This window comes from Homalodisca vitripennis, unplaced genomic scaffold (genome assembly GCF_021130785.1).
Source record: "Homalodisca vitripennis isolate AUS2020 unplaced genomic scaffold, UT_GWSS_2.1 ScUCBcl_3688;HRSCAF=9369, whole genome shotgun sequence".
Lineage (NCBI taxonomy): Eukaryota > Metazoa > Arthropoda > Insecta > Hemiptera > Cicadellidae > Homalodisca > Homalodisca vitripennis.
The window spans coordinates 7,585-27,721 of NW_025779833.1; the positions used below are offsets into that span (position 1 = coordinate 7,585).

At 30.5% G+C, this 20,137-nt stretch overlaps 1 protein-coding gene across 2 annotated transcripts in view; it reads left to right on the plus strand.

Annotated features, from left to right (window-relative positions):
* Positions 1-282: 282 nt before the first annotated feature.
* The window catches only part of LOC124372651 (rab GTPase-binding effector protein 1-like), a gene marked incomplete at both ends in the record, with an annotated part of 59,906 nt that continues 40,051 nt past the window's right edge, over positions 283-20,137 (plus strand). Inside the window, 4 exon segments of one of the 2 annotated variants that reach the window (XM_046831054.1) lie at positions 283-408; positions 7,064-7,234; positions 13,888-14,153; positions 17,077-17,187. In XM_046831054.1, the coding sequence (XP_046687010.1) occupies positions 283-408; positions 7,064-7,234; positions 13,888-14,153; positions 17,077-17,187 (674 nt within the window). 2 annotated transcript variants of the gene reach the window in all.

A 20,137-nucleotide genomic window follows, 5' to 3' on the forward strand; every position in this document is an offset into this window, starting at 1 on the left:
ATAAATTGCTCGGAAACGGCTTGAATAAAAGGTTTCTTTTGTAATTAAAGGATAATAATCCAGATATAATGGTATGCTTAACCACAAAATAAAACCTTTACTGTTGAATTTGCAAGAAATGAATGTAGTAGTTTGACCGGAAAAATTAAATCAAGTTGTAAAACGTACAACAAAAAACAAAATGAAAGGTGTTTCTGGGCTGCTGGCTGAGTGTGAGCGCATGTAGGTGTGACGGGTTGCACGCGACGCTGCTGCAGCTGCACTTTTCTTTGCTTTACGCAGATGTGTTCCTCAAACTGCAACAGCTGACGGACCGCGCCGCGCAGCACGAGACGGAAAAACAGCAGATGCGCGAGGAGTTTGGACTTCAGAGAGCCAAAATGAAGGAACTTTATCTCCAGAAAGAGGGTAAGTAGTGAAACCTAAAGCTTTTGTTGCTTCTATAATTTGCTCGTCGTTCACTGCTTTCTTTGACGTTTTCATTTAGCTTTGTTGGCTTGTTTATTTTATGATATTTGTATATATCATCACTTTAATGATGATAGACACACTCTCAACTTTAGGGTCAGCGTTGTAGAAGCCATGTTCATCTTAAAGATTGCAGACTTGAGTACCCCTTGCTTTCATGCTTATTGCACCCACTGGACTATTTTTTACTTTGTAAAGGTTGTCTCAACAAAGCCGATTAAAGTGTTGATCACAAGTTTACATCATCATCCTATTTTGAAAACATTCACAAATATTTTGGAATACAATTAAATTAAAATATACTTATTATTTAGAAGTACTTATAATGAACAGGTTTTCAAAGTTAGTAGTTCTCAGTACTTTCCATCTGATATATCAATGATTTTTTAGTTTGATTTGGTTAGAGTAATTGGGAGCTTAGATCTCTTTTTTTTTTAACTACACAAATGTCTTAAAAATTTCTGTTGGGCAGTTCAGTCAGCACCAAAATAGATGGCAAAGGAAACAGTTCAATTAAGAAATACACAGAGTAGTATCTGCATCAAGATTTAGTTTATATACACTGGAAACATTGAAAAAATGTAAAAATGTCCATCTCCTGCTGCAAAATTGACAAAGTTATATTGTATGACTGGGTTACTTGATTTAATTATAGAAGGTTCTTATTACATATATGGTATGTCAGGCCACGTACTATTTCCCGACAGTTAGGGCCGTTAGTCTAGAGGTAAAAAATAGTGTGATGTTTTGTTCTATTTTAAATTTCCTTTTCATGTATCAAATCTCACCAGTAAAATGCAATTTACTCAAGGCAAAATCAAACAGATTATTCTTTGCTGCCAATTTTTGAACCATTGGATGTAAAAAGAGAAAATCATAGGATATTTTTAGATCAACAGGACTTACTTTGACACATTTAAAATTCCAATAGGATGACCTCAAAAAGGAGTGCTCAACAATTTTTACAAGTACTGGGTACAGCAAAAACCGACGTGTCACTTACATCTGGGCAATCCCATGAGTGTCTAGGAGCGGCACTTCACTAACCACAAATGTTGAGATATTGGAGTGAAAGGGTTGATCGATAGCTCTAGTCTACTACAGAGGACAACTGTATGGGATCTTGACAGGAGGTGGCCCCTACCACCAATCTCACCCATCCTGAATATCCTGTCACTTGAAGATCCAGCGCAAAGGTTATTTTAGGACTGAATGCCATGAAAGATTTCCTCAGCTTGTTTGCCCAAGTTAAAAAAAAATTAAAAAAGCTCCTGATTTATTACTTGATAATTCATTAGGAATTGTTTTATGTAAATATTACTTATGTATAGACATAATTCAGGGTTAAAGTTTTGATTTCACATGATAAAAGCAATTATAATAAGTTTCATGAAAAAATAAACTTTGACTGAAAAATATTTAGTATTGTGTAAGATAAAAGTATACAACCAACCCTCTAGAATTTTTACTCTGCAATGTAAATATCAAAACTTAATTTTTTTATCTTTTTTAAGGATTACAATTGTTAATCGAGATTTACTATGTACTGTGCCATCTTTCGCTCATAAGATTTCCTAAATCTTAAATGACTTGTGTCACATATAATTTAACCCATTAACAGCCTCAGGCAACTGTGTCAGTGTTGCCTATTCTCCTTCCAGGAATTTTGAAGTTCCGAGTCTATGACCGGTAGTAACATTTTACGTTCAACAACACACATATGTCAGTTGCTAATAGTTGTGAGCAAGACTGACCATAATACATTAAGGCATGTAAATATTCAGGTACACGTTTTTATAAACTGCATGTTCCTCACATTGCCTGTGCCTGAAGTGAGTATTTCTTGTTTTGTGAATCTTATTTTTTTTTAATGTTGTAATAAATAATTGCAAATTGGAAAGAAAAACTTAAAGATGCATTGAAGGCATCAGTGTAACCTATTAAAAGAGTTACAGAAATTTAAATCATTTTATAAATTATAACACTGAAATTAGTAAGTCAATTTTACAAAATTTTTGGATATACTCTGCAAGTTTAGTTTCTTAATATGTTAAACAATTTTCATTAATCATATTCTTTGCTATATCTCCACACCAAACAATAATATTCACCAATACTTGGAATGTATAACTGCACCATACAACTTCCCTGAGGCAATGATTTAGAAATGTTGTTATTGTAAAGTGTTATTTAAGATTTTTATACAATGTTGCATGCAATACCTGTACATGTAAATATCATTAGGAAAGTTTGGACCTCTAAGCTGACATGAAGGCATTTGAATGTTAGGAAGAAATTGGATTTGTCACAGGCAGATGTACTGATGACCATGACAACGGTGTATTAAAGGTGTCATTAATAAGTTTCCGTCTGAATTTTAATTTTCCCAATATAATTGTTAGTCATTTTAACGGGGTGGTGAGTGAATATACCTAAGTAATAACTAGTTTGTATTAGTTCTTATTGTTATAATGATCAATTATACACTAAGTGTTGTTTACAAATTACAACGCAGACACACATGTACAAGTTACATAAACACAGCACTAGGATTCTAAATTATTATTTTTGACCTAGTTATTTCAAAATTTCAAGGGTGATTGATTCCCCTTATTTCTCTCCATTGGTTACACCCCTGCACTGAACCTTTTGCCTTGATTTGTAAAACACAATATTGAAACATTTTAAAATTAGATTATTTCCAGTACCTAAGAAAAAAATCAGACTGTTCAGGTAATAGATATTCACAATAAATCACTCACTGTCAATACAATATTGAGTTGTGTGGTGCTCTACAACAAATGTGAGGTAATGCCCACATTAGCAAATACAGAGTTTGTGTTTTCACTGTGGAAATCCGTGAGTATAGATTTATTGGTTAAATAATAATCAAGGCGTAGGAAGTCAGTTTGTACTATGTAAAGCAAGCATGCAACACAGTTTTTCATTAAATGAAAAAACGTTTTCCAAAAATGAAAACGAACTTCATTTTGCTAGTTTTAATAGTGGTCGAAATGGAAGGGCATCAAAAGGGTTAAAATATGAAAAACTTGTTTTCACATTTTATTTTTTTCTGTCTTCATCCACCTATAACCAACTGTTGTCATATAATAATCTATTATTTTATATTTTTAAATCTTAAACTCAGTCCTCTGGGTACATAGAAGAACTGTATTTTTTTGCACTAAAAGATTAGAAGATAGCCCATTTGTCTGTCCGTCTGTGTGACAGATATTTATTGACAGAAAGGTCCTACTGAAACTTGGAACATAGTTCCTCTTTGTTAGTGGAAAAATTGAATTAATTTTAATTTAATTAAACTGAATTGTGAATTTAGCCAGTCCAGTAATGGGTAAAAGGACGAGTGGCAATAATCAACCATCTTAATTGATATTAAAATAACAGTTATATATGTACTCAAAAAGAATTACATACTTTTTTACAATACTTTTACAATGTTATATGTTAAATGTATACATCAATTTTATTTAACACAATATAGTAGATTCGATTCTAAACATAACTTTAGTCTGGATAAAATAACACTCTGCCATCTTACTTCGAGCCAATACATCGATTTGATTTAAGACAATATAGTAGATTCGATTCTAAACATAGCTGTAGTCTATGTAAAATAACACTCTGCATCTTACTTCGAGATCATCATTTTAAAATTTGTTATATCTAACTTATTAGGTATTCCTTAAAATGAAACTACTGCCAAAGTTAAAATAATTTTAATCTTTCAAATGGCTACAAACTAAAATTCTTTTGAATCAAGATAAAAATGAACACCAGTTGACTGTTGTACAAAACTACATTTTTGCGTCGAAAAATGGAAAGATCCATAACAGTTTTGTAAACTGTGCGTTTTTTACAATTGTGACCTTTTTCAATTCTCATACATCACAAATTAAAATGTGTGGTACCAACAATGTTACATTGATAAAAAAGCAATTTGGTTACTACGAATGTTGAACACTGCAAGAAAGTAATTACTACTTTTTTTAAATAGACAAAATTATTGAGCATGTATTTTAATGTGTATAAAGTTTAACTCTATTGATCTGTATAATAGTAGATTTTAAACTGTGTTAATGAGCTGGAATACACATTCCGATGAATTATGCCACGCTGTTGGTCTACAATAGTCAACAATTGTTATTCCACTTTCTCTTTGCAACAGAATTGTTATCTCTCCAGCTTGATAACAATAGGCAGTATGGCATGGCACAGGCACATCCACCCGGCCGTTCGGCTTGCATACAATTACTGAGTTTGATAACAAACTTTACTAATGTCGTGTCACAATCCAGCAGATCAAAGTGTGTTTGTCTGCATTTGTTTCGGCCCTGTCGTCAACCATAGAGCTAATCACTTTGTTGGTTTCATTATCGTCAACTGTTAACTGTGTTGAGGTTAGTTTCGGTGTTAGATTGTGTGTGTTGTTATCAGTTCAATTACAAATTTAAGTTGAACATAACAGTCACACAGCTATTCTGTTTCTATTAGTAAGTTCTACAAGTAAGTACGTAATTATTTACAAATAATGTGTAAGTTTTAAATAATTATGTTACTTTTTTATTTTATCATTGTGTCTATAAGTTTTACGTGTATCAAATATTTAATACATTTGTACAAAATTTTGAAAAAATGATGACAAATTAATAGCATAATGTATTTTAAAATGAAAGATATTAATAGCAATTGACATTCATATAGTATTGTAAATATATATATATATATATATATATATATATATATATATATATATTGAATCCCTTAAGGGAATTGCGTTGACTCTATAAAATACTTCTTCTCCTGTTTATTTTATTTTATATATATATATATATATATATATATATATATATATATATATTTTTATTTTCCTTTTGGCACAATTCGCTTTTGGGATTGCACCACTCACACTGGTAAAACTCACTAATTTTTGGACTAGTATTGGTTTCCTTGTGGTTTCATTTTTGGAACTTTTTAATAATGATAGTTGGGATTTTATTTTATTCAGTTGGGAAACTATGTTATTTTTAATGAGTAGGAATTTTTGTAACAGATTGTAACAATTATTAATCATCAAACATAAAAAGTCATTATAAGAACTAAGTATTGCAACTAGAAAACAGTCTGATATGTATCCTTGTAATTGTGTGATGTTTCCTTTGGACTTGAAAAATAAGAAATAAAACTCTGTGATTTTTAACATTTTTTATAATTACAAAATTAGAAAAATATTTTAAAAAGTAGTATCAATGTAAAAAATCATGGTCTTGTGTGTAATTTCACATGAGTTTCTGGAGAAAAATATTGTCTTTTTATTTCAATGTTTGGGTATCAGGGAAGATTTTATCATTATTTTTTCAACTGTACATTTTTCAACTTAAAAAATGGGAAAAAATTACTATTTGTTCATGAAACACCATATTTAAATTTATTTTATGACATATAAAATTGGATATACCTGTTCCTGCTGTCGTTTAAAATATTTTTTCTGAGCAATGACCAATAAACAGAAAGTCTTAAGACGTTAATGGTGATAAATTTTAGTATAATTGTGCTAGTCTGTTAATTGTTTTTTTTATCCAAAATAAGATTGTCAGATTTAGTGCTAATAAATTATTTGCAAACCAATGTATTAACTGGAAATATGAAATATGAAAGAGTTGTTTTTTTTCAAGCATATTAGAAATAAAATATTTACATGTTAAGTAACATTCATTGTGTACTGTACATTCCACACATATATGTATCTAATATGCAATTCTTTGTTCTTACACTTTAATTTTTCAACTCCTTGTTGTGTTGTGAGCTTTTTCACCATGTTCCTTCATTGCACGCTTAACCACAAGGGTTGTTTGGGAAATAAGTTTAATTTACTTATAAAATGAGTCAATACATTAAGAGATTTTGAATTAAATATACAATTTGTTGCTTTAACACACAGCTATTGACTACCAAGTGTATTGTGGCACTTGTAATGTTATTAAGTGAGGGCATTTCAATACTCTTGTATAATTCCACCATCTGTGGTTCATTATTCACAATATCGTACAAAATTGCCCACAATTTCACAAAAGGAAAGGTGCATAATTCTGTTATTGTAAACTGACGATTTTCTCTGATTTTATTATTTATTTTTTTGAACGCGTTTGTCACATCAGATCGTAGTCGACTTCTTTTCTATTATGGAGGTTTGTCCATCTTTCCCAGATATAACGTTGTTAATGCCCTTACACATTCTGCACGAATAGTTTGTAGTGGATGTCTACAGAATTCAATTTTATCGCCCATTGAATCAGATTGCACACAGTTGGTGGATTTAAAAATCAAACTGGCATTTTTAATAGCCTGTAACAGAGCAAAAAATGTTTGATTGATCTTGTAATAGGCACTACCAAACACGTTATGAACTGGGTTATGCAAAAAAAGCACCACTGCACTCATTTGTGTTTCAAACAGAATCGAATCTCACTTATCGACTACTTTTCATAAAATAGTGTAGTCATTTTCATGTCTGTTGTGGAATTTGAGTTAGAAATATCCTTGTGTAATGTATGTTCTTTTTTATTGGTCGGTGTAGAGGAGATAAAGCGTGGTTCGTCGGAGCAGACAAGGCTCACCGGTGAGTTGAAACGCTTGCAGAGCGAGTTGGACGAGGCTCGAGTACAAGCAACACTCGCTAGACTCGACTTGGAGGAGGAGAAACGCAAGTTCCAGGATGAGGTGGCCTCGCTGCAGCAACTCGTCACAGGTGATTGTAGATAACATGTTCCGAGTTGCCTTGCACCTAAAAGATAATTAATTTCAGTATTGTCCCATTTCCATTATTGCATAGAAGTCTCAAAAGCCATTTATGATATTTGTTATAGTATAATAATGTTTTTTTAACAGAGTATATCTATGTATAGGTTAAAACATGAAAAAAATACAATCTGTGTAGCAATCTGGTATACAAAACATCTAAAGCTGTACGATATTCTCTGTGAGTTGAGGGTTAGAAAATTCAAATTTAATTCATAATGTAACATTGTTTCCTTTATAAAGTATTTAGTAGCTTCAATAATATATCTTAGTAGAAGAATTTGATCTTCTATTTTTATCTTGGTATACAGACAGATTGATAGCAGAAAGATTACCTTTAATGAAAATATTAGTAAACATTTGAAATAAGTGATATGGAAGATTAGTATGTAATAATATAAAACTCAAAAGGTTTTAGTTTTAAAGTACCTTCTTTTTTATGCTACAGATCGAAATAGCTATTCAGTTAAAATGTGAGAGGTTGGCAGTCAAACTCAAAATCAGCTGTAACTTTTATTTATATCACTAAAGTCTTGTTTACTTTCATTCTTAATTAAAATTATAGCACTTTTCATTCCATTTATAAATGTTCAGTGATGTATTAGACCAGTGGTCACCAAAATTTTGAGCCAGTGAATCAACAAGATGTTCAATTTTAACTAAATAACTTAATTTACTGTGCCTAAGATTGAATTTTATATTTTATTGTTACTATTATAATAATTTTTTTTTTCTTTTTTCTCTCTTTTTTATATATATCTATAAACTATCAAAGGGATGTCTAGGTTAACTGTTTCGTAATAGTTATATTTATAATGATTCTCATTCTGTACTTTCTCGTTATTATTCTTGCAATATTTATATAACTACAAACTAGGTTGACTTTGCCTATTCAATGTAAATTGTCAATGGCAATAAAATTCTTGATTCTTGATAACATAGCATTTATAAATCTTCTACCGAGCCTGAAGAAATATTGGATCAAAGAAAGTACGCAAAATGGAAATAACAACCATTTATTGCTCACAAACATACATTTATTTATGGTATTAATCAAAATAGATAATAAGTGTAACAAAAAAGTTCAAATACACATTTTAATGAGAAGAGTGGAACTCTTTTTGGCCATCAAGTATTTTCTTGAAGTTTGGAAAGTATGTTGTAGCCGCCAGTTTGATGCAGTTATCCAAATGTTAATTGTCAGTCTGTTACTATATGTTTTGTTTATAAACTTCATACTTGAAAAAGATGCTTTACTCAAGTGAGTAGAAACTGAATATAACTTTCAATCTCAATGCAACTCGAACCAAAATTGGGTATTTTTATTTGGGGACTAGAGGCCAAATATTTTCAGTGGTAGACAGGGTTCTTAGAGACAGATCATTTTGAAAATCAACATGTATTATGCTTTTTGAATCTTTGATTTGTTGATCAATTTGATATCTTAAGTCTGAAGTAATTTTCATGTATTCTTGGTTATTGTTGGGATGTTGTGGAGGATTTTGTTTGTCAACGGCCTTCCTCAGATTAGGAAAGTGCTTATATTCAAACTGGATGACATTGATGATATGTTCAAACTAGATGACATTGATGATATGTTCAACTGGAAAACATTGATGAGATGATTGTTTTTCTCTGGTTTTAGAAGTTTTTGTCGACTTTTATCAGCCACTCTTCAAATAGCTCTGATGTCATTCAAGTTTTTATTTGATTTAAATTAAATTGATTAGGATTTAATGTTTTTAAATATCTTGGATTATTAGATTTGCCTATTTCCAGTAAAGGCAATTTTTCGGTGCCATCCATATTGTCTCTTAATTTATAATATTACTCACTCATTACTTTTTCCTTTGCTGCCAGTCATCTTTTGTCCGGAGTACATTAAAAAAACAAACCGGTTTTGTCTATTTTAAAAATTTCTTTCACCGAGAAAATCATTTATAAAACAGCTTTTCCTGTTATTTGCAACTTTGTGATTTACACTGCCATGTCCACCGCACACAGACATGAATGTAATGTTGTTTCCCTCCTTAAAACAGTCTAACCAACTGGCACTTCTTAAAATAACTTTTTCCCAAATATACAGCAAATTCAGCTTTTGTTCAATAAAGGGATCCAGATAACACTTTTGTCTCAATCCAAAGCTTGCTTAAACCAGTTCACATTCATCCACTTCTGGATTATCTGGTGTTCATTATCTGGCTCTTTTACAGTTCTTTCCACTCACTGTTAAATATTTTATCCTTGTTATCCTTGTGTTGGGTGCTATCCAATACTTTTAGGTAGATTAGATTTTGTATACAAAATCAATTTATTGCCTTGTGGTAGCACTAACAGAAAATTACTGAATAACTTCAATGATCATGGCCCACAGAACCCAAAATCACCCTTTTAAAAGTATATATATATATATATATATATATATATATATATATATATATATATATATAATAAGTTGAAATTTGGTATAAAAAACTTGACACTATTAATATCTCTACTAAGTTCTTTGGCCAGTTTGGCCAACTTCATTTTGTTCCATTATGATGGCCATCCAAACTTTAAAACAATTTTGTTATTTTTAATATAGAAAAAAGTGTTTTAGAATGCTTATAACATTTCCTAAACTTGTGAAATGTGGTACACTTTTGAACAACAAGAAATAAGATATGACATCAACATCAATATTGTGGGTTTTGGGCTTTTAAGCAAAAGAACCAATATATAATTTTGTAAAATGGAAAAATCTTTAGTAATTATTAAATTTTGAATAATCAATAAAATACTAATATTAATAAAGGATAGAGCTCACAAATACTGATGATGATGTGGGAGAGCTGCTTGTAATCAGACGATGATAGATTGAATGTCTCAGATGGTGGTATTCAGCAGGGTGCGAAGTGTGACGTCCTTTGGATTCTGTGTAGATACGGTGGGATGATCGAAGGGTTATTTAGGATCTGCTAGAATGCGGTTTAATTACATGTGAGTTCGAAAAAGAAGCATAACAAATAGCTAATGGACGAAATGATATCGAAATACTCACAAACTTTTGATGTTTTAAAATATTCAAAATGGAAGAAAGGTAAGTTCTAGGATATAGATTGAATGTATTAATCAGGATCGAAAAGTTATGTGTGTTGATCTTCTATAATCAATACGTAGAATAATTTTTCCATCTGTGTTATTGTTAATCAGGTAATTAAAGTAATTACAAACGGAAGTATGATTCTGATATTGTAAGTCCTGTCCGTAATGGTACAAATAATTATATTGAAGGTGATTTCATAGAGCCTACATTATAAAATGAATATTCCTAAATCTAGGGCACTCGTTCTGTTATTTATATTTTGTGAATTATAAATTAGTACTTAATTTTAAAACAAACACTCCAATAATAATTCAATTTTATTTCTGGGAGGCCTTTCATTTTCAAAGAAAACATCATCAGACCCACATAACTGAAATAAAAATGATAAAAGTAATAGTATAAATAGTTAGTACGTAATTAAAACAAGAAGGAGATACAATTTTTAAAGACCAGGAAGTATGTCTAATGCATATGTAAAAAAATTAATATTTCATTACATTAAAGGCAGTAACCGTGAATTTTGAAAAATGTATATCTGTTTACTACAACAATTTAACTAAAGAAATTACTGAAAGTTTTAAAAATCATGCCAATATTAATGTATTATTAAATTCCAAAGTTAAATGAAAACTTATATTTGGTAATCCAAAGGCTACAATAAGTGATGAAGACAAGTCTGGATTTCATCATATTAATTGTGATAACTGTAATTAAAAATACATTGGCCAAACAACCAGGAAAAAAAGAGAGTTAAAGAACATAAAGCATATCTTAACCCTCAAAGTGCTACTATCGCACTGTGCGATATGTTCGATTTTTTCATATCACAGACGAACGGTTCGTTCAATAATGACGTGGTTTATAAGGCTACATGTAGGAATAAATTCCCTATCTAGTAACGTAATTAGAACTATGTAATTCAGAAGGTTGCGAGGAAGAGTAAGAAGAATAGTCAGCTGATTTGATGCGTGTTTGTCTGTTACGGTCGTCTCGCGGCCGACGCTCTGTGATCGTGACGTTGTTGTTTTGCTTCGTTCTTTTGATTTGTAAGTGACTTATATTATTGTTTATTGAGTAATTATTTGTGCTATTGAGTGAACTTAGTAATTCAAGTGCTATTAGGCGCTGTTTTGATGACGATTTGAGTGGAAATGATAGCGATGAAAGCAGCACCCCCACCAGAGAGTGACTCAGACTAATTTTTTTTAGTCTAATGTAAATATGTATATAAGCCATTTTTCTGTATTTTTAATACTTTATCTGTCATTTTTCTTACTTTTACTCATACCAGTAACTAAATATGTGTTTATTTTGAGACAATACTCACTATTCAACTACTTACCGACACTTTTTGATGTGGTAAACATTTTAGTAAAATTTGGGCGAAAAAAAATTGTTTTGTTTTTTACCAATTAGTATTGTGATATGTTGTGCAAAAGGTTATGAAGTGATATTTTTTCTTATTCAGCATTAAGTTTGGGACATTTTGCATAGTTTTTAGAATTAGGACTACTACATTTTGTAAAAACTATATGTCAAGGATTTTGAAAAATAAAAATATAAAAAACTACACAACCGGTTAGAAGGACCAGATTTTTTTAATGATAAAAGATAAGCCTTTTTATTTTTACTTGATCTTATAGAACACATGTTTGTGAAAAAATCATATGTAATACATGCAATTTGAACATATATTTGTATATAAAAAGTTGTTTAAAAAATAAATAAATGTCATATGCTCGAAAATGGCCTAGCACTTTGAAGTGGTTTAGTCATCACTTGGAGGGTTAATTGTCAACAAGGAGAAAGATTGGCCATGGCAAAACACACACTTTAAACTGTTCACTGTTTTTCACAAATAAAATTATTAAAAGAAATCTAAAATAATAATTCCTCGATGCTTACGAATGTGTCGAGTACTAGTTATAGTAAAAGTTATATATATATATATTTGTTTGTCAAATAATTAAGAGTAGAGTTCAATTTAGTCGTGATTGTTGTGATGAGAAGTATTGAATTAATTTAGTTATAGAGTTAGTTAGTCTGCATATAGTTCATCAAATCACGTAATTATTGTATGTTTATAAATTAAAATGATACATAACATCGGGAATTAGTGTATTGTTATAAATTCAAATGATACATAACATCGGGAATTAGTGTATTGTTATAAATTCAAATGATACATAACATCGGGAATTAGTTTATTGTTATAAATTCAAATGATACATAACATCGGGAAGTAAGATGAAACGAATTTTATTGAAAATTTTCATTGATTTAAACCAATTTAACGGTTATTCATCGTAGTTTTGGCGATAATAGACTAATGGATAAAAATGTTCTTAAGAATGTAGTAAAATATTACGTGAAATTGTGAGTCCTGGATCAAAAGCTTGTATATGGAATCTATAGATTAGGCTCTAATGTGTCGTATTAAATATGGTCTATCAATTTTAGTTAGTTTACTTTGCTTTACTTCAAGAATAAGAGTGACTTTAAAAAAAAAATGGAACATGTCCTTAACTCAAAGCTATTATGATCACTCGCACAAACAAAACACAACTGTGACAACTGGAGGCGCATTACTGAATAAAGGCTGAACTGATTGCTCGATTGATTCTTGTGCCGGAATGACAGCGCACCTAGACAACATATGTCCAAATAATGCGGCAAATACTTAGGGTAGTGGGAAAATTTCTGAAGGCAAGTTTGTTCACAGTGCGTTACTCTATAAGATTTTACTTTTAACTTTGAGGAAAAAACTTGGAATTAAAGAAGTATAACTTTGAATTATCCATGATTATTTTACATTGATAATATACAATTTTGAAGGAACTAATCCAAAACTTTGGAGTGTAGGTAGTTTTGATTAAAATTATCCAAGTTTTGACTGTATATATATTATTACTAACTTCTAATTTCTGTTGAAAGGTTGTTAAAACAATGCTATTTAAACTAGTAGAAAGGTTTTTGATTCCTTAAAGTCTGAAATCAGTAATTTATATTGATAGGTATTTATCCTTCAGGTTCGTCATAAATATGAAAATATCTTGAGAGTTATAAAGTTATAGAGTTATATAAAGTGTGTGCTTACCGTTTTGGGTTCATGTTTTACTAAATAACATTGAACAAATTTTCTGCATCTTTTGTATTAAATAAATACAATTTAAACATTTTGGCAAAGAAGTAATTCAAATTATTTAGTAACATTAAGGCAGTTAAGTAATATATTCTTCTTGGTTTGGGTGCAAAATATTTGTCACACTGCGTAATTTAGACTTGTAAGTTTGGTCAGTTGTGTTAGCAGATATAAATAAAAAAATATTTAAAAAACCTTATACACAAATATATCCTGTAAAGATGGTTACATTGTTAAGGAGGAAAACATTGGAAAAAGGTCCTTAGTTAATATGCAATATTTTAATTTAAACGTCTATGTGTATTGATACTTTTTTACAGTGATTTGTATAAGTGTATTATGTGGGGTGTCAACTGTTCACTTCTGTGCGCAGAGACAGTAGAGGAATCAAGTCGCTACGAGTCGGAGTTGAAGGATCTCCGGAGGACCAACGAGCGGTTGGAGGCCGAAGTGACGGAGTTGCGAGGGCAGTCGCATGAGGCTCCACTGCTAGCAGCTCCCGGTGCCATGATCTCCACTCTGGCTCGCCGTGTAGCCAGCCAGCTGGGGGCGGACTCTGCAGCCCCCGCCCCCCCACCGGCCCCTGTCATTGCCACCGCCGACAACCTCGAGGAGAGCATGAGGAAGGTAAACAAATATGTAGGTACGCACTCCATCATTATTTTCACTGGATTTCTCACTACTAATGTAGTCTACTTTCGTTTGGATTTCTCCTCCGCACATAATGCCACACGCCTGTAGAAAGTCTTTTCGTTGATCACTGTGTTTCTTTTACGCTTCTTGGTACCCGCTGTGTTTGCTGCTGTTGGATCCAGTTTTGGTATTTTGCTGTTTGAATCGGTGATGGTGACGAGTTTGAGTGTATGTTTTGTTTGATGGATTCTTTAACGATGGAAAGTTTCTTAACTACTTTGCACGAAATTAATGTTTTGAATGATATTAAGAAATTCTGATACGATTTTTCTACTTTAAAAATGTCATATTCTTCTAAGTATTTTGATTGAAACTAAACTTTCAGATTATTGCACCATCTGTTTATGTTTCTCGATTTAGTAGTGCACAACTTCCAGGATAGTCTGTAACTTGGAAAACCTAACACTTGCATACTCATATAGATTAATATTGGTGATGGGTTCATCGATCATATGTATTTCTTTCCTAAAATCTAAATAACCGTTGTCGCTAAATCATTTTAAACCATATTTGAAAACCTCATGATTTCAAGTCTTTTATTAAGATTAAGTGCAGTTATAATCCTGCTAACAAAACAATTTTATGGAGCATAAAATCATAAACATTGGATCATAGTAATGGGATTTTCTTATTCAATTCTGCACTGCAGAATAAATTAAATATGTAGTAACATTATCTGCAGCATAAAATTATTTAATAACCTTCGTATTGGTCATAACCACAAATCAAAAATGCACTTCAGATCTACAAACTTTACTCTTAGGTAAATGCCAAGTATGTTTTATGTATATATATATATATATATATATATATATATAAGTATATATATATATATATAAAAGTTTATCAGCATGTACGGACTAGAAGCAAAATAACGAACCCACACCATCTTGTGGTGAAAAAGGAAACTAATTTACAATTCTCAGCTATTTAAATGCAACACTCTGCAAAGAATATAATAAAAAAAAAACATATTGGAAGATGAGGTAATTAATCAGTAACCCTACTGCAATAAAAGTTTATGACTAGGTAACTGTTATGGTATTAAAAGTCCAGAATTTTTCTAACTGTTGTACTTTGAAACTAAATTTATATTATTGATTCAAAGCACTTTTTTGCTCCTATGGCACATATTAAGATTTTTTGTACATCATGTACATAGGGATTTACATAAGGTAAATAAGTCAGTATTTATTAATCTGCTGTAAATGAGTGATGAATTTTCTTAGTCAGTTTCTTATGCAAGAAAGGCCATAGTGGTAGTCCATCATCACTATCTATTTTAAACTTCTTTGTTTATATTTTTGAGTTGTTTTGAATACCTGATTTTTACACCAAATATTGTTTTTCATTGTGGTTCAACAAAAATCTGTACCGCCAGAAAACTCAGGCAATATCAGAAATAACTGTCAAACAAATGTAGCCGTCAGTTCAAGTCGCACATGGCATAGTTGCATGCCAATGTACATGTATTTTAGTATTGGTTTGTATTTTGTTGTGCAGGCAAATATTTTAAAATTTACGGCACGGAATGGTCAAAATCCTGTGTAATGGGAAGAGTGGTGTGTAGAATGAGTGTTGGTATCCTGTGTAGAAATGTTGCTACACCTGGAATATAGAAGTGGATACTGAGGGTTTCACAAGTGAAATTTGTTTAAGAGTGTCGTACTGTGTTAACAGCAGTATTACAACATGATCATTAAAGGCTTATCATTATATTAGATTCTGTGTGCATAAAGTGGATCTCAGTCCACAAGATCCATCTATAACAGATAGTCTTAGATACTGCTGTATGTGTAATTGTACCTATGTAACATGTAGGTAGTCTCCTTCTAACTACTGGTGTATTAAAAAAAATATAATGTGTTTATTTCAATAATATTCTTACTGTAACTGTACATTGTATGTTTATTTTCAAGGGAGTCAATTTTTTAGAACAATTATTTCATTACGATGTCTAATTATTTCATTAATTGTCTAGATAGTCTCTAGACAATTAATTACTCATTGGTATCTAGCAAAACAAGTAGAATATTTAAAATATAAGTAAATATAACAACAGTGAACAATTGAACTGGATTTTTTTTATTAAAGTTAAACAATAAATGTAAGCTGTCAAGTCATGGCTTCGAAGTAAATTTTGAACATCAATTTCTCAGTCAATTGTTTGAGATGTACAGCTGGGTTGAATAAAAAAGAAGAGGAATCAAGCTTTACAGTGTACCAACCTGATTCCCATGAAGACAAAAATAACCTTGATTAATTTTACACATAAAATAAATAAATACAGTTAAATTGATCTTTGCCACTCTTTCATTGGCATACATAAATATTCAGTATAAATGTTAAAAACTGTGCTAGTGGTTGTATAATTACAAATGATTTGGTTGGTTACACTAGAATCCTCAAATAACAGCTCATCAATAACCTTTATTATAGTTAGAATACTAGTAAATTCTATAATATAGTTAGTATTGGAATAGAATATGAAGTGGGTGCTGCTAAGAATTGATTTATCTTTTGAGTTAGGATTGGAATTGGCCAATATATATTTTTATACAAAAATTCTATTATAATTCATTAAAGTCGAGCAGCTAAGAAAGTTAAGTGTAAAGTGGTAGTTTGCAGTAATGCTTTTGTGTTGTAATGTCATATCGTAAAGTGATTCTGTCCATAGCTCAGAAATAACTTTTTTCCCATATTTCTCGTTTTGTGGAAGAGCAAACAGTCTCATACTGTTTCTGAATGGTTAGAATCTAATGAGTGTTCACAAAGAAAGAGAGAATGGTAATACAAATAAGAAATAATTAGAAATGTGATACATCATAACATTGTTTTATTACCTAACGTACGGCTCTTCATTTTTCAGGCTAAAGAAGATGCTGAGGTTCTCCGATCGTTGGTAATTCCATTGGAAGAAGAAATTAATGCTCTTAAGGAAAAATTACGAGCTAATGATCTGCTTCTTCGAAAATACCAGGTAAAATGAACAAAATTAGACTTAGATTTGAAGATGAATTTATACTAAATTTTGCTGAGTGTAATTCACTGAGGTAGAGTTAGTCGCAAGCAGAGCTCGGTCTTGTTTTTATGCAGATATAGTCAATGTAATTTGTTTTGGTATCAGATAATGCCTCCGTGTACACAAGTTGCCTTTGATTGTTTTGTTGTCTAAAGCCAACTGACTAATCAGCTGTTTGTTTTTCAACTGAAATGTGATTCAGATAGAATGAGTGTCACTGCTTTTGTCTGCCAAAGTTGTATAATGTGTCTTATTGGTTGTTAGAATTAAAGATTTCATGATTTTATATTTTACCTGTATTTGGGTAATTTGGCCTTTTTATGGTATCCTACATAAAGAAATAAAAACTGCAAAAAAAAATGAATCTGGTGAGATTTTTCTATTTATATTGTAATTAAAATAATACAGAAATGAAACTTCTTTCTATTTAAAAACTGTAACTAAAGCATAAAGTAATATCTTTAAATTAATCTGGAAATTTTGTATGCTTATGGTTATTTAACTAAAAATGTCATGTTTTGAAAAAAAAAAAAAAAAAAATATTTTTAGAGTTGATTCTTTGTTGTAGACTGATAATTATTTTCTTTGTGCTAAGCCTATGGCATAATTAAATTGAATGGCTATGGCACCTTAGTATTGACCAATATTAATAAATTCTATGATTTAATCTTTCTGTTTTAAATAAGTGTTTTTACTTACTTCAAAGAATTTTACTTGTATTGCTTTTAAACATTAATTGGAGCTATTACACATTAAAATGTGTATTTAACCTTTTAGCTACTGAGGTTTTTACAGTAGTCATACCCCCAGAAAACGAGTGTTTTTGTTTTGTTGTATTTGGTTTACTAAAGTCTACAAACAGACAGGCTAAAATTTATAAAGAAAATATTACTCTTTATTAATTATTATATTTAGACAATTTAGAATACAAAGTATTCATCATACGATAAATCAATATTTGTTGGTTCTGTTTATAAATACTAAAAAATCAGGATATTATAATTATTAACTACTAACTATAAATATTTATATTTAGGAAAGGCATAACAAGATCAATTGACAGTTCAATAATGTGCACATTCTCAAACCATTCTATCTATTTCTCTGATAGATAGCACACGTGTATAGTTGAAGAATTATAACTCTCCATACGGTATAGGCATTATTTTTTAGTTACTTAGCAAGTCCTGTAGAGTTACTGCTGGTGACACAAGGTGTACTCTTGCATAGCATTAACACTTTCACTGCCACTTCCTAATCTTTATATCTTTCTCACACTGCCACCTGTTTTAATGATTTTTAAATAAATATATTTTTTAACTAATCATAAGAAAACCATGGGACTTACTTTTTTTAAGCTGAGTTCTTTCTCTTTTTACCAAAATCCTCATGCATGAATATTTTCAAACAGAAAATCTTGTTTTAAAACTTAACCCTTTGAACCCCAGACCAAAATATTGATGGTGGAAAAAACGTACCAAAATCATTTGACCTAAGAACTACCGAGAATCCCCGGAGCAGAAACAGCTGTTTTGCATACTGTTTGTAACAAAATATATACTTTTGCTATTTTTTATACTATTGTCTTGTATTACACACCAAAATGTCCAGAATGAAATTGTATACACAGAAAAAGATTAGTCTGAAGTATAAAAAAATGTTTAACAGCATTAAAATAATTTTAAAATATATGTATATAGATTTTTAGGCAAAAAAATTGATTTTAAGATTTTTTAATTAAAAAATTAGAAATATTTTTAGTATGGACACCCACATTTTATTTTTCTAAATTTAGTTTTGTGTATGTACAAAAAAAATTATATTGATATCTCTAAAAATAAACTTTTTTTGAATTTTTATATAAAAGTATGCGACTTGTAAAAACCTCTAGGCGTACAACACAAAAATCACTGATATTACCTAAATAAATAAATAGTCAAAATTGTTAGTACTTACGATTTTGTATTTTAATAAAATACATATAAATATGTATTAATACTCATAAAATAAGTATTTTACGATTTCAAATAAATATGTATTAAACGCATATACCATGGCGACGATATTACGTCGCCCGGGGATTCTCGCAACTTCATTGGCGACGATATATCGTCGCCGCGGGGATCTTCGCATATCTTCTCGGCGACGATATTTCGTCGCCTGGGGTTCAAAGGGTTAAAAACATAATGTTTTCTTGAAAAAAGTTGACAAAAAAACATCACCATGTACTAGTCTATAACATAAATATATTTCTCATTATTTGCTGTAATCAGCATTTTCATTACTGTCACTATAGCTACACATATTTACAATAAAAATCCACTTATGTTTAAATATTTTTTTAGTGTTGAAAGCCTTGAAACATGATTAACACACATGATAATTTTCCACATGCTACATTGATAGGAAATGTCCCTTCTCGCAACCTTGCCTGATTGATTTTTAGTTATCAAAGAGAATAATTTTTTACTACTATTTTGCTTATATTTGTCATTTGAGTAAAAAAAAAAATTGCATCCCCAAGAAAAAACGGTAGTAAAATCGGGATCATTATCTGTGTCATCTTGAAATAAATCATCATTTTCACTGTTACTTTCAAATTTGAGTAACTCTTCTATCACTTGATTGTCTTCAATACTGTGACAATTTATTGAATTTATTTACAAAACAATCGTTGTAAACTAATGTAATAGCAAGCAAAACAATAACAATGCAGACAATGATTTAGCAAAACGGCAACAAACAGCCGATGCGACACGATGAGTTCGTAAACAAACCACTTTTTCCGATACTTTCCAGATGACTGCCAAAAGTATTTCATAAAGCATAATCCTAAGAGTAAGAAATAAAAATAAAACATGGAATTAGTGAATAACTATCAATGCTGAAGTCCAAATACGTTTAAATG